The sequence below is a fragment of the Leptonotus elevatus genome, chromosome 3 (genome assembly GCF_054856555.1).
Source record: "Leptonotus elevatus isolate MCC_2025b chromosome 3, RoL_Lele_1.0, whole genome shotgun sequence".
Lineage (NCBI taxonomy): Eukaryota > Metazoa > Chordata > Actinopteri > Syngnathiformes > Syngnathidae > Leptonotus > Leptonotus elevatus.
In genome coordinates, this window is record NC_141241.1 from 2,393,401 (window position 1) to 2,408,879 (window position 15,479).

At 39.3% G+C, this 15,479-nt stretch overlaps 1 protein-coding gene across 2 annotated transcripts in view; it reads left to right on the forward strand.

Moving 5' to 3' along the window:
* Positions 1–15,479, forward strand: part of ntrk3b (neurotrophic tyrosine kinase, receptor, type 3b) — a 234,992-nt gene that overhangs the window by 204,023 nt on the left and 15,490 nt on the right. For both annotated transcript variants that reach the window (XM_086071367.1, XM_086071368.1), the window contains 3 exons: positions 29–159; positions 3,919–4,091; positions 9,874–10,117. In XM_086071367.1, coding sequence (XP_085927493.1) covers positions 29–159; positions 3,919–4,091; positions 9,874–10,117 — 548 coding nt within the window. The remainder of the gene's footprint in view (positions 1–28; positions 160–3,918; positions 4,092–9,873; positions 10,118–15,479) is intronic.

Here is a 15,479-nt window from a genome sequence, read left to right on the forward strand (position 1 = left end):
TGTTCTCCCCTCTATCCCGACATGTTAGTGGTGCAGCATATTAAGCGCAGAGACATCATCCTGAAGCGGGAACTCGGCGAGGGAGCCTTCGGGAAAGTCTTCCTGGCCGAGTGTTACAACCTGAGTCCCACCAAGGACAAGATGCTGGTGGCTGTCAAGGTACGGCTTACAGTTTGTGTGTGCGATTATGTGTGTTTGCGTGATGCCACTTAGCAGAAACTAGCACGCCGTGAGCTAGCGTTAGCGACAAGTTTGCGTGTCCGAATGGGGCGATTCACCCGTCACGTGTTGGACATTCTCCCAACAGTTCTGTGGTTCTTCCGGGCTTCAATTCTTTTGGCAATATTTTTGAGAATTGAGACCTTAAATTTTAGGATATTTATTGTTTCTTAGTTTAGCTCTCGACTGAAGCAAATGTGCTGTGTTACGTGTGTGACTGACAAACACACGTGACTTAATTGCTGATATATACGTTGACTGAGCTAACCTAAGACGCAACAAACATCCTCAAACTTACTATATTAATAATGAATATAAAAAAATAATAATAAATAAATCTCAATAAATGTTACACACGTGACAGTAGAATGTGGTCAATTCCTAGAAAAAAATGGCAATTATTATTAATATCATGACAAAAAAGTCAACCATGCAATAATCAGTGCCTCACCTCTAATAGATTCCTGGTTTTCTTTGTGAGTAAACAAATGTCAAAAGTCGCCATACGCCAAAACCACTTTCTGATCAAATACAGTGTCCACATAGAGAAGTCAACCCTAAAATTTTTGGGGGCACCATAATATGTTCCACGCAGCCCCAATATTCTAAATGTGGTATTCTGTTTAATATTGTGTTAGTGGAATATGAGTTAAGCAGCAAAATCCAGCCATTTTTATCCATCTCAGGGGGCGGCCATTTTGCCACTTGCTGTCGACTGAAGATGGCATCGCAGTTGCTCAGGTCTCAGGCAACAACCAATCAGACCTCGCGTGTTTTCTGAAGCTGAGCTATGATTGGTTGTTACCTGAGACCGGAGCAACATTGACGTCATCTTCAGTCGACAGCAAGTGGCAAAATGGCCGCCCGCCCCACTGCTGGATAAAAACGGCTGGATGTTGCTTCATAGCTCATATTCCAAAAATGTAATATTAATCAGAATGTCATGTTTAGACTGGTGAAGTCACATACCACGTATTGTTGTCAAAAAAATTTTTAAGGTTGACTTCCACTTTAAGAACAATAATAACGAGGAAGTAGAGTATGTGCTCAGCCACAGTCATCAGATTTCGACATGTTCTGCCACGTCACTGTTGGTCTTCCACGTCATCCCCCCCCCCCCCCCCCTCTACTACCTCTCCTGACAAAGACGACACATTGACACGAGTGATCACTCATTTGAGAAGCTTTTAGAGCCGTTTGTCCTGGGCGGCTACCGTCTCTCAATGACTTCACGCTACTCGTCGCTAAATTGTCCTTGGCAGCTCCCGGCAGCCGAATGTGAATCAGGGTGACACCGCATTAAAGCGTGCCGACTCAGCAAACCCGATTAAAGACGGCAAAACACTTTGACCTTGACGGCCGAAGATGAAGAGCGGCCGCTGTTGTCTGTAAGATGTGGTTTTGTTCATGCAAGGTTATTTTGGGAAGCGTTTATAAGGTCAACAATGGGAACAAAAAAATCACAGTGGCGCTTTTGCTTCAATTTATTGTGGCACTTGAGCACTTGGCGGTATTGTTTTGGAGGGGTGCCCAGTCCAGACGCATTTCCATAAGAGTGCACTTTGATTTGGTAATAGAATTTTATTGCCGTTTTACCTACTCGCCCTGTACATTTCCCCACCGTCTTCACGAGGCATTTCCATCCCAAGGTCTTTTCACTTGCTTGAGCCGGGGCCGCAATCAGCCATGTTTTGGTTTTTTTGTGTTTTTTCCTTTCCTTCCGGTGATGCAAGTATGGTGGGCTTTAGGAAGTGGGCCTCCAGGCTCAATCATTTCTTTATTGCCAATGCACCTGCAACTCTCAAAAAGCAAAGCACCGCTGAGATAAAAATAAATAAATAAATAAAATGGGTTTCACAGTTACATTCATTTTTATTCAGGGCCTTACGAGTGGAAAAACAGAATTTTCTCGCAGAGGCTAAGCCACAATCAGGGAATTTTATGCTGGCTGATTTATTGATTTTTTTGTTTTTTTTCTTCTCCTTTCCTCTGTGTTTGCGAGCAGGCTTGTTAAAACAAGGGTAAAAAATAAATATTTTGTAAGTTATTAATGATAACCTCCACCTTGCACATCATGAATAAAAAGGAGTAAAAAAGACTCCACCGTCCCAAAAAAATCCATGCATGGAAACAAAGTATCCTATGAATAATTCTCCATTAATAATAGCTGACAAATTAGACATTAGAAATAAAAAGAACGACTAGAAATAATCAGTCAAAAAGAGTTCATGCTTGGTCACGCACAAGTGCCTGCGTACACGTAATATGTACATGTTCTATGGAAAATGCAATGACTCCTCAATTTGATGATAACAGTTCGTCACCTTGCACAATAGAAATAAAATCAATGATGAGAAATTATCTATGGGGTAATTAAAAAAAAAGAAGAGTGAATTGCATGCTTATAAACTATCAGCAAACTTGCACGTTAGCGTAGGTGAAGCTAGCGTGAGATGCTTGTCCGCAAACGTGCTTCCTTCAAGAAAGACAAATCCTTATTTTAGTGTCGTTATTCGAGAAATCTTTACCTCTAATGGATTACAGTTAACTCATTCACTCGCAGCCATTTTCACTGAAGCAACCCCCTTCGCTCCCGGCTGTTTTACTATATTTTGACTGATTTTGCAAGGCCCACAGAATATTGTGTTCGATTGCTATAAAAACATGGAACCTACCAAATGAAAGATTAGAGTCTCTTATCAGGAAAAAAAAGTATAGTTGTATCTGTTTCCCATTTGCAGCAATTAGCATTAGAATACCGCTAAGTTTGATCAATATTCACCTTCCTGGTGAAAACACTGACAAAAAGAGCTTGTTGCAACGTGGCCCTGGTTGATCTCTTAAACTCTGCTGCCACCTGCTGGCTGTTTTTTTGTAATAACTACCATTGCTTTAAGCGACCTCTTCAGGTCAGAAGCTACATCAAAAACCTTCTTGTATGCTCTAGCATTAAAAAACAACAACATATAAATAAGTTTTGAGAGTGAAAAACAAAGTATTTAAAAAATGTATTTACACGTTTTTGGTTTTGAATGAGTTAAGACATCCATGTAGCCATCGTAGAATTGAAATGTTACCAATAAATGCCTTCCCACTTATAAAAACTAGGTCCACATTGCGCATGTGGTTGACTTATGAATAAATGCAACCGGTTGATGCTTAGATGTAATCAATACCTTACTTTCGCCAAAGCAAAAATACAAGTTGACAAAGCGTAAAAATTACAAGATTTTAGAATCTCAAAAATTTAAGGGCAAAAGTTAAATTAAAGGAGTTGGTGCAAAAATCTGTCTTAAAAAAACAATTATCAGAAAAAATATCAAGTAAAGTCGGCCTGTCAAGACCTTTTTTATCTTTCAATCTTAAACGGCATTAAACAAATAAAAGTCATAAAACAGAATAAACCAAATTCAGTCCTGCTCAATCTTCGTTCTTTGGCTTGTTTTTGCAGCTCATTATGCTTTTTTCAGCGCTCGTGTCCCTGTCAAACTTCACGACGGCAAAAGCTGCTAATTACTTCCCTAAAAAAAAACATCACAAAAGTGGCGCTGTCTTATCTTGTTTCGTACCTGTCGGCAGAAAGACTTGCAAGGCGAACGGCAGGCCAATGTTTTCCCCGAAGACTGACTGCATGTCCTTATCCTGCCTCTCTCCCCTCATTTTATTTTTTGGAACCCGCTTTTTTCGTACTCTCTCCAGACGCTGAAGGATCCCAACCTGTCGGCGAGGAAGGACTTCCAGAGGGAGGCGGAGCTGCTGACCAACCTGCAGCACGACCACATCGTCAAGTTCTACGGCGTGTGCGTGGACGGCGACCCCCTCATCATGGTCTTTGAGTACATGAAGCACGGAGACCTCAACAAGTTCCTCAGGTCGGTTCGGTTCCTTCAAGGCTGTGGTGTGAGAGCCACCACTTTGCACAATAGAAATCAACAGAATCACTAGTCATGCATTGTCACATAATACAAAAATATGAAAATAATCTAAAGTTCAAACACGGACACAACTGGTGCAATGTTGTACTGTACAATTAATGTGATCACTCCTCCTGACAGTTAGCAATGATTACTGCCACGTTGCACAATAGAAATAAATGAACGACTAGAAATAATCCAGATTTAGATGATTTGGATACACTATTATGTATACTTAATTATACTTGAAAGTATACATTGTGGCATACTTATTCAAGTACATGCCACACTTGGTCATGCACAGGCAACGTGTGTGTCCTAAAAGAAATGCAATCACTCCTCTCACCTGTTATACATGGTACGAGCCACCTTGCACAATAGAAACACAACTCTTAGAAATAATCCAGATTCAAAATACTGTAAATAACCAGAAATTACTGGAAACAATTAAACATAGATGTGCTTGTGCAATGTACTGCTCACATCAGTTATTAATGATAACGATAGAATAATGCACAATAGAAATAAACACACAATCATTTTAAGCAAACCACTGTATGCTTGGTCGCACAATGCACTGTACGTGTCATGTGATTAATGTAAAATACGATGGCTCTTTTCACAAGTTTCTAATTTTAACTTCCATCTTGCATGAAAGCAGCAAACAGAAGGACTAGAAATAAGATCAACAAACTTTCATGAAATATTTGGTCAGACATGGGCTGGCTCAATTTATTTGTGATTAATGTCATCACTCCACTCATCAGGTATTGATTACCGCCACCATGCACAATAGAAATAAACAGAATGCCTCCAAAGAATCCACTGTCAAAACAAAAAGTCCACAGCGTAATTGCGAAATGTCCTCTAAACTAATGCAATCGCTGCTCTTGCTCGTTAGACATGACAGCAGCCATACTGCACAATAGAAATAAACAGACGAGAAATAATGCACAGTCAAAGCATTCCATGGCATGCTCTGTCTCATATGGACAGCGATGTACATTATGTGTCCTGTCTTTCATGTAATTGCTGATTACTTTGCCTAATAGAAATAAACATAAAAACAGAAATAATCCATAGTGTAAAACGTATTTTATCGATACACTTAGTCACATGTGCATGCAATGTTTGTGTCTTATAGCTAATGCGATCGCTACACTTGCTTGTTATAAATGACAACAGCCATGCTGCACATTAGAAATAAAAATAACAATTTGAAAATAATATGACCAATACAGCATGGGATGGTGCTATGATTATGGTATTGCTCCTCTAGCCTCACTGCTATTTTATAGAATAGAAATAGAAAGAAATAATCCAAACTCAAAAACACTTGCCACTTATTGATGTTAACGCCACCTTGCACAATAGAAATAAGCACAACTAGAAAATGATCCACTGTCAAAAAAGTCAACGGTATGATTGACCACAAGTAAATCTGTCCTTCAGTTGCTGTTTGCTCAGAAGGGGCAAGACTGCTACAGTTAGCTTGTCACGCTAGCCGGCGACTGGCCATTTCTCAGCGCGTTTTGCCATATGTTCTAGTGACCAATCCGCTTGACCCTTCAATGACCTTTGGTGGTTTACATCATTGGTATGATATTGCACGCGGGGGGGGGGGGGGGGGGGGGGGGGCATGATCTGAGAAGACAAGCTTCATTAAAGGTCCACAATGAGTTGTGAGTGTGCTGGACTGCATTGTTGCCATTGATTCCCTGTCCCACATCACCAGTGTTCATTCGGTGTGACCACCGCCAAGGCAATCGGCCACATCTTGCACCTAGCGTGAAAGAGTGTCATCATTCACTGCGTCCAAGGATTTCCCCCAGCAGAAAATCTGCACAAATATACGCTCTGGCTCGTAACGTGTCTTCTTTGTCGACTATTGATCCAACTTCAAATGCCAGCAAGACTACAAAGACACACACGCACACACACACACACACACACAGAGGATTTGCTCGTGCGCTCGAGTGACTGCAAGACCAAAGGAGCGTTGTATGTGTGCTGCGTCGCTTTTGTCAGAAGTTCAGATTGTGTTGTCTCAAATAAAGCAGTCAAACCTCAACTTGGCTGCGACCAAAGAACAGAAGAATTAAAGTTGACGAACCTCAAAATGGCAAAATTGTGTATTTCAAACCACATTTAATCTTGAAACTTCAATTCCCAAATTTTGAAATCTAATCCAGCCTTTAGGCTATTATTTAAATCCGTGTTGGGTATTTCAAAACTTCAGTCCCAAATCTGGATCAGTTAGATCCTAGAAAATAGCATTAAGTTAACTGATCCCGCCTCAGGGTGGGATTCGACTGTCATCACACGTATTAGTTTCACGTACACTCATCTATAAATAAAGTAGCTCTTAAATTTCACGGAATTAGTTAAGAGATATTCTTAATAAATGAGACTTCATTAGTACTTTTTTAAAATGAAGAATTTCAAGTTCCACAAATGTAAAAAGAAAATATTTAAATAGCGAAAAAAGACATTGAAAAAAAAATCCAAATAACAAAATATATATATATATATATATATATATATATATATATATATATATATATATATATATATATATATATATATATATATATATGTATATATATATATATATATTGCTTCAACCAAAAATTTTACAGCAACAAAACTTAAAGTGGAAGAGAAAATGTATTCACAATATGTTGCATGTGTCTCCACTAGTCAAAATAAAAGTAGCGCAATACCGTGAATTGGATCTCATTCAGCTCATTCAATCCTAAAAATGTTTTTTAATACTTTGTCCTTCCCTCCCCAAAAAGTGTTTGTTTTATTTTTTTATGCTTGCGCATACAGAAGGCTTTGATGCAGTTTATGACCCGAAGAAGTCGCTTAAAACAATGGTTGCCATTACAAAAATCGGCCAGCAGGTGGCAGCAGAGTATAAGAGATCAGCCAAGGCCATGTTTGCAACAAGCTCTATTTGTCAGTGGTTTCACTAGGGATGTGAATATTGATCAAACTTAGCTATATTTTAATGCTAATTGCTGCAAAACACAAACGGATACAAATATAATCATAATTTCCGGATGAAATGAGAGTCAAATCTTTTTTTTGGTAGGTTCCATGTTTTTATAGCAATAGAACAACACAATGTTCTGCGGGCCTGGCAAAATCAGTTAAAATCTTGCAAAACAGCCGGGAGCAAAAGGGGGTTGCTTCAGTGAAAATAGCTGGGAGTGAATGAGTTAATTGTGGAAGTGTACCTAATGAAGCGTCCAAGTGAGTGTTTTGTCCAACCATTAACATCGCCCCCCTGTGGGCAATTACAAGTAATGCAGGTTTAACGATCCATAATGCTGATGGATGAGTGGAAAACCGGATCCATGGCTTTTTAGCATTAGTCGAATTGTCAGTCAGCAGCTACATTTCAAACGAGGGCAAAACACTTTTAATAAGAGAAGACGGTTGTCTAAAAATGTATATTTTATTTCATTAAATGACATGAAAATCACTTGTCGCGCGTGACACACATGGCAAGACGGCGAAGCCTCTGCTCGTCTTCTCGCATTAGAGATTCGTTATTAGCTTCGCTCTCCGAGCACAAAACCTTTAATTGGCCTAAATGTGACAGATGGAAACAGAATGACAGCCCGTGTGTGTGTGTGTGAGTTTGTGTGTGTCCCTGTGCGCTGCCTTCGTCTTGTAATCACAGCGACGAGAAGGTGATGAGGACAGCGGGATCTTCACGCCGGGAGGTTGGAGGGTGGGAGTCGTCGTCATCGTCACCCATAAATGTAAAAAAAATAATAAATACAGATGGAAATGAGCTCTTAATCTGCGCTCGACACAGTCGTGGCGCCACAAAGCGACTCCTCACGGGGCGACGGGCATGATTAGAAAACACCTCTCAACCTTAAAATGACTGATAATGATGAATGCATTGAATTAAAGCGGACGAGACTCAAAATAGCACCAGCAAAATAATTGTTCGAAGCAGTTTTTCATCTGAAATTAAAGCTGGGTTATTTGTCTGAATTCCAGTTGGTGCACCGTCGAAAAACGGTTATGGTTCCTTCCTTTTCTCGGTCTCTCCTTTGGTCTCTTGAGGCCTCCCTGATTTTATGTTTTTTGGATTTGTTGGGGTCTGGATGTTTCTTGGGCTGGGGCTGGGGAGGAGTTCTGGTGGGGGGTGTCGGGTCGGTGCTGGATTTCACCTTCCTTGGTTTTCTTCGGTCCCCTCGGGTCTCCTGGTGTTCGGTTTAGGTGAACGGTATGAGATTTTTTCTAATAGGTTTTCTGGTGAGCTAACAAATACACGCACGCACGCACATACACATACTCACCCACACACACACACACACACAAAAAAAAAATATATATATATATATATATATATATATTAAAAAAAAAAAAAAAAAAAAGAGCAATGATGATGACATTTCCGAATGAACAATACTGAGCTCTTAAAAAAAAACAAAAAAAACCGAAAAAAAAACGGTTATGGTGCTCATTTAAGATCATCATTCAACTAAAAGCGGTTCTGAACCTTAAAATGACTCCGGCGAAAGAGTTGATATGACGGCTGCATGTGTTGTGTGTGTGTCATTGTTGCACTCCGCAGTCTCCACAATGCTGCAGTACTTCGTCCACTCAAGATGTCTCATGGTAACTTTTGACCGTTAAAATGAAACGCACGTTAACAATACCTTTTAAACCCAAGTGAGAAGCATCGGGTAAAAAAATAAAATTAAAATAAATAAAAGGTTGGCGGCTAGCTAAAAGCTAACATAGCAGTCTACATCTTTACGCTCTGTCCTTCTTTTTGTCCAACAGCACAAACAACCCTTACCAAAAAGTGGTATACTTTAAGTACATAATATAGAGTATACTTAAGTATACCTACGTTTATTTTTCAAGTGTACTAAAAGTATACTTTAAGTAAACTGCTTGGGACTAAATTGGCCCATTTTAGTACACTTATAAAAGTATGCTTAAGTATATTATAAAGTATTTTAATAAGTATACTTAAGCATACTTTTCAAGTATGCTTTATAGATGATTTGGGTACACTATTATGTATACTTAATTCTACTTGAAAGTATACATTGTGGCACACTTATGTCCACATTTTAGTTTACAGCAAAAAGCTCAGTGATGAATAATTGATAGGGATCGAACTGGCAAACTCTGGTACCAAACGTGACCTTAACATCTATCCTATCCAGCCACACGGTGTTTTTCGGACTTTATAAATAAATGTAACCTATCATTTCGATCCGTTACTCAGTGCCTTCTATTGATATACTACAGTACGGTATGAGATTTTTTCTAATAGGTTTTTTGGTGAGCTAACAAATACACGCACGCACGCACGCACATACACATACTCACCCACACACACACAAAAAATAAAAATTAAATAAAAAAAATAAAAAAATAAAGAGCAATGATGATGACATTTCCGAATGAACAATACTGAGCTCTTAAAAAAATAAAAAATAAATAAATAATAAAAAAAGATATACCTACAGTACGTAAACTTTTAGTATATGTTTCAGTATACTTACAAGTACACTTAACATTTACTTGGTGGAGTATACTTCCAATAAGTACAAGAAAAGTAAACTGGAAGTACTGTATACTCTCCTAATTTTGAGTCAACTTCAAGCACACTTAAATATACTTCTTTTTGGTAAAATAAATGCCATTCCAGGAGTCCTTCCTTTGTCCCCTAACCAGAGTAACACTGTCCTCAACACAGAGCCCACGGGCCGGACGCGATGATCCTGGTGGACGGCCAGCCGCTCCAGTCCAACGGCGAGCTGGGCCTGTCCCAGATGCTGCACATCGCCTCCCAAATTGCGTCGGGCATGGTCTACCTGGCCTCGCAGCACTTCGTCCACCGGGACCTGGCCACCCGCAACTGCCTGGTGGGCAACGGCCTCCTCGTCAAGATCGGCGACTTCGGCATGTCGAGGGACATCTACAGCAGCGACTACTACAGGGTAAGTGGGCCGGGTTCTTCCATTGGATGCCGCTCCTGGGAGTAGCCAGGCGCGCGACCTTTAGCTGGATTTTGTTAGCAGAATTGCTGAAATGTTTTCTTGAAAGAAAGAGTTTGTCCGTGGTCTTTATTTCTGGAGTAAAAAGCAAACAAAAGGTCAGCTACTGCTGGACCACACAAAGTCCTCACCAAGTGAAATATAATAATGGATTGAACTGTGGCAAAGTCTGCTATATTAAGGTTATATTAAGGTTATGGGTGGCATGATAGCGGAATGTGTCACATACTAAAAGGACTTTGTCCACTGGGCTTTCAGTGTGACAGTCTATGTACGATTGTGTGTGGGTTTTTTGGTATATATTTGTTCTATTTTTTTTTTACTGACTTTTCTCTCCACATTTTTTTATTTTAAGACAATTATGGAAATTGGGGATTTTTTTCATAATTAAGCTTTTATGTATTTATTCATTTGTTTGTTTTGTTTATTTATTTGCTTGATTATAAAATTCATTTTGCCTCCATTTTTGTTCTGAGACGGGATTAATCTACAACCAATTGATCAGGAAAAAAGTAGATAATAAATATATCTTTTTTTTTGCGATTCTTTATAACTTTTCACACTTTTACAGTTCACACGTGCAAAAATATGCATGTCATCATTAATCCCTCTGTAAAAAAAAATCCCATCTAAAAAAAACCCCAGAGAGAATTAAAAAAAATATATAAACAATATGAGCATCATGAACATCATCATTGTTTTCAAAGTTAAATTGTTTATTTTTTGTTTTTTTAATGTACCATTTTTCCCAACAAGTCGCAAACCAAGCGTGATTCTGATATACAAATGCTGTTAGGCCTTCCATTTTGTAAATGTCCTTTATTAAATCCCACCATTGACAAATTAGGCATATCCTGTGACAACCATTTTTTGTTATAATTTTTTAACACGCAATCAGTAAAGTAATATTTATAAATAAATCTATTTTTAAGTGGACCACAACCTTATTTTGTCCTCTCACCTGCTGTATTCATTTTTTGTTGTTGTTCGTCTGTCATCGAAAAATGGCAGCGCGTCAGCAGGAAATCGGCTTCTCTTTGGGAGAAATCCATTCTAAAACGTTGATTCTGTGCACCAACCGCTCATGGGGGAAACTCAGTATACTGTAACAGCATCACGTTTGTCTTTCCTCCCACCACATCGTCCCAAAAGAAACCCAACCTTGTGTCAACACCAGAGCCGTGTCCAAAATAGCCCAGAACGCTGAACCGCTTTCATGAGAGCGCAGCCTGGTAACCAAGGTGTCTGTTTGGCATCTTCAATGTCGACTGAGCAAATATTTCCACGTCCAGCCTCCCCCGGTCTGCGGGGACGTGTGCCGTGCGCAAGAATTGAGTGCCATTGCAATTCCGAGCACGTCGTCCAACGCGGTTAGCATTCCTCTAGTAGCCTCTCGGGCTTGTTTGTGCTCATTACCACGACCTAGAGGGGGGGGCTTTATTACTGATTTGACCTAGTTTAATTCATTCCTAATAACAGAAGAGGTATGTATTTCCCCCGGCAGAGTGGCTAATGCTAACACACCACATTGGAAAATTACATATTGGAACACAATAAAAATATGCCAAAATCTTGTTGAAATTCGTTTTTCAGGATGAGGAGGGGGAAGTAAAATTGGTAAGAGTGGTAACAATTTATTGCAGATAACTGGTCAAGTCTCATGCAGACCAACTGCTACTAAATGAAGATAAAGTATGTGCTCCACCATCACATGCCGTTTTTAACAATGAATAAACGGACCGAGACTATATACTAATCTTCCAGAGTCCAGTTGTCGTGTCATATGTTGCACGACTGTGGCTTGAATAAAAAGTGAAATATTAAGCCGCATTCACCAGCTTCGATCGAACCTCTGAGACCCGAACTGGCAAGGTAAACCAAACTGTGAGAGCCCAAGGAGAGCACAAGCCGCACAACTGACAAGCCAACAAAAAGGGAATCGGTTGTTAAAAAACATCTTCGTTGCAAACACCAAACCGACATCTCCACTTGCTACAAATGGAGTGAAAGGTCAGTGTTGCCGTTAACAATACGTGCTCCGGCTCGTAAATTATCGTATATGATGTCCTTAAAGGTGACACAAATAAACGTGTGCATGTGTTGTAAAACCAAAAAATACATGTGCACACTTACTAGAAAGCAAGTTCTGTATTTGCCCTTACAGCTAGCATTTATCTTTATTTTTATTTTCCTCCTCGTCGGTTTCCTTTACCTCACTCAGAGGGGAATTTATTGAGGACATTTTTTTACCCGCTTGAATAATTTATAAAGTCATTTGCTGATTCTGCACACGTTCGCGCACGCTGCAGTCGGGAACCAGAGAACGGCGCTATCATGTTATGTATGTTGAATGAGGACATAGGTTCAAATGTATGTTGCATGAGGACAGCCAACAAAAAAACAATCATGGCATTTTATGGAGACAAACCAAAATTGTTACCTTTTAACGCAGTATTCGCAAGAGTTGGGGGGAAACATGTGGTTTAAAATACAGTAGTGGCGTCTTTTTGATAGATAATTAAGCAGGCTTGGGGAATAACGGAATACATGTTACCCGCGTTACGTAATCAGAATACCCCAAAAATTGAACTGTATTCTGTTACAATACAGGCGGGAAAAACTGATTACAGGTACAGTCATAAAAAAAAAGGGGGATTACAATTCTCTAGGATGAGAGAGAGAGAGAGAGAGAGAGAGAGAGAGAGAGAGAGAGAGAGAGATGCTGTTGCATTCGTGTTGATGTCGTGCCCGTTTAAAGAGCTTCGCGGACGAAAGGAGGAAATGGCGACCGCCGACCGGTATTCACTGCTTGGAAACTTGCTGAAGGAACCCATTTATTTTTTTAGTTTTGCAGTTGATCGTGCATGGCCATATCTTATATCATATTGTATCATATCATATGTTATCATATCATATCATTATTAGTGCATGCATGTGTGCGGGTGAAATGAGCTATGATGGGAAATGTTGCTTTCAAAAGCATCATTTTCTCCCCATTCCACATTACAGCTTTGTTAGCAAGCAAAGCTTTACTTCACTACCTCATTGGATGACAGACTATCTGTCTGTCTGTCTGTCTGTCTGTCTGTCTGTCTGTCTGTCTGTCTGTCTGTCTGTGACAGTTTGATTTGACTGTCATTTTTGCTATTAGTAGGCTGCCTGGTAATTCTTATTTTGTCTTAATGAGCATACTTGGTATTCCAAAAGTAATTGTTACGTTACTTTAATATCATGGTACTTGGATTACGTAACTAACTCCATTTTTTAGCAGGTAGCTTGTAACTGTAACGGAATTCATTTTAAAACGAACCCTTAACCCCTCCTAACCCTGATAATAAGTGTAGTATGTGATTGCAGTTAGAGGTTTATGGTAAGAGGTTTGGATGTGGGTTTAGGGTTCTGGGCTAAGGTTTGGGGTTGGAGTAGGCTTAGAGTGTGAGATTTTGCGATTAGTGTATTAAAAACCTTATGATATAATCGGTTTTTTTTTGTTTTTTACTGTAATTTTTTACTTCGGGGATCAATTACAACATTAGTCACGTAGACCTTATATGATGTCTAGCTTGTTAGCTAGCTAGCATAAGATCATCGCTAGCTAGCCTGACATTTTTGGGCAAAGACAATATTATGGAGTTTACATTTTCACTTCAAATTTACATATTCAAGAATTGTCTAAACTAACCAGCTACAGCAGTGCATTGTGGGACTTGTAGTCGTACGTCTGTTTTGACGTCAAATCATGTTTAAAGCCAATTTGTTCATGTACGTTTTGCAGTTTTGTGTTATCAATTTAACGTTTTTGCCATCATGTTTTTTCACACACAGTTTAATCGTTTTTATTATTTGGTTGTCAAAACAGAATCAAAGCGGGCAGCAAATTTACATCCTAAACGGGCATATTCATGAATGTCTAAGATAACCAGCTACGGCAGTCCATTGTGGGACGAGTCAGTCTTTGCAGGTCCATTATGATGTCAAATCAAGTGTTTTCTCAGAGGATAAATGCCAATTTTCTCATGTAATCGTTGATATTTGTAGATAGATCATGTTTTTGCACACGCAGTGAACCGTTCTTAATCGCTGGGTTATCAAAACAGGATCAAAGTGGGCTGCTTCTGTGTGTGTTTTTCATACAGCAACTCATTTTCTCTGTGTTAGACGCAAACAAAAGGTTGCAGGTAGTTGTCGGGAAGAGAAATCACTTCAAACTGCTCGTTAGAATAAAATTACGCATCATGAGACGCCGGAGCACCTGTCAGGAGAAAAGAATGTAGGGCCTTACATTGTGTGTTGCCCACGGGAGAATAGGATAAAAACATTCCGCTGGTTCCGCCCATAGGCTCGCTTGCAGCCCGACTGCCTCCATTTAGCAATGCGGTTTGTTTTGTTTTTAGCCAAATATAAATAGCGACGTGGAGTAATGTGAGTAAATGAACAAACCGACAATGACAACCATCCATTCATCTTCTATTCGACTTAATCCTGGTAGCGCGAAACGCACCCCGGACTGGTCACTAATCATTCTTAGCTTAAAAAGTTGTCAACATTTGTATATGTAAATTGACATCTATCATTTTGAATACGTGTGCCAAAATTCCTTTTCCAAAACTACTATTTTAATGTGTTAAATACTCAAATAAAAAAATACATGAAAAAAAAAAATACAATTTCAACTTCAAGATGGAGGCAGGCAACCGTTAGGGTGGAAGCCTTTATTTGTGGATGGAAAAATCCCAAGTGTAATAGTGTAATCTATTTTATATCTATGAATTATACTGTACTGTAATACTAACTATATCTATAACTTGAGATCATTAAAGTCACTTTCCCACTTTCAAAGTCAGTTTTCCCTTATTATGCAATACAATAAGCCTTTATTAGTCCCCCAGGTGGGAGATATCTATAAAGGGCAATGTTTTTGAGGGATACATATTTTTTTGTTTTTTTCTTGGATAGAGTTATTCGTGCAAGGCAAACACTGTATATAGCCTTGACAAATGTATTAGATGACCTGTGATAAAAAAAAAAAAAAAAAAAAGGTCAGGGAGTGTTTTAAAGCACATTCTTTCAACTTTATTTTTAATACCCAAATACAATTAGCAATTTGTTCTTTTTTTTCTTCTTTTTTTCTAGAACTGTGTGTGGGGGGGCTCGTGCATAATCATTACAGTAAGTAACAAGCTCTGGAGTTGTGCTTTTGTGCCTGTTTCAAGGACTTGTATGTTCCGAGCCTGGTTTGCCTCTACCTGCTCTGCTTTGAAGACAAACGGTCCCCAGGTTTTTCCCCCTTTCAAGGATCAAACAG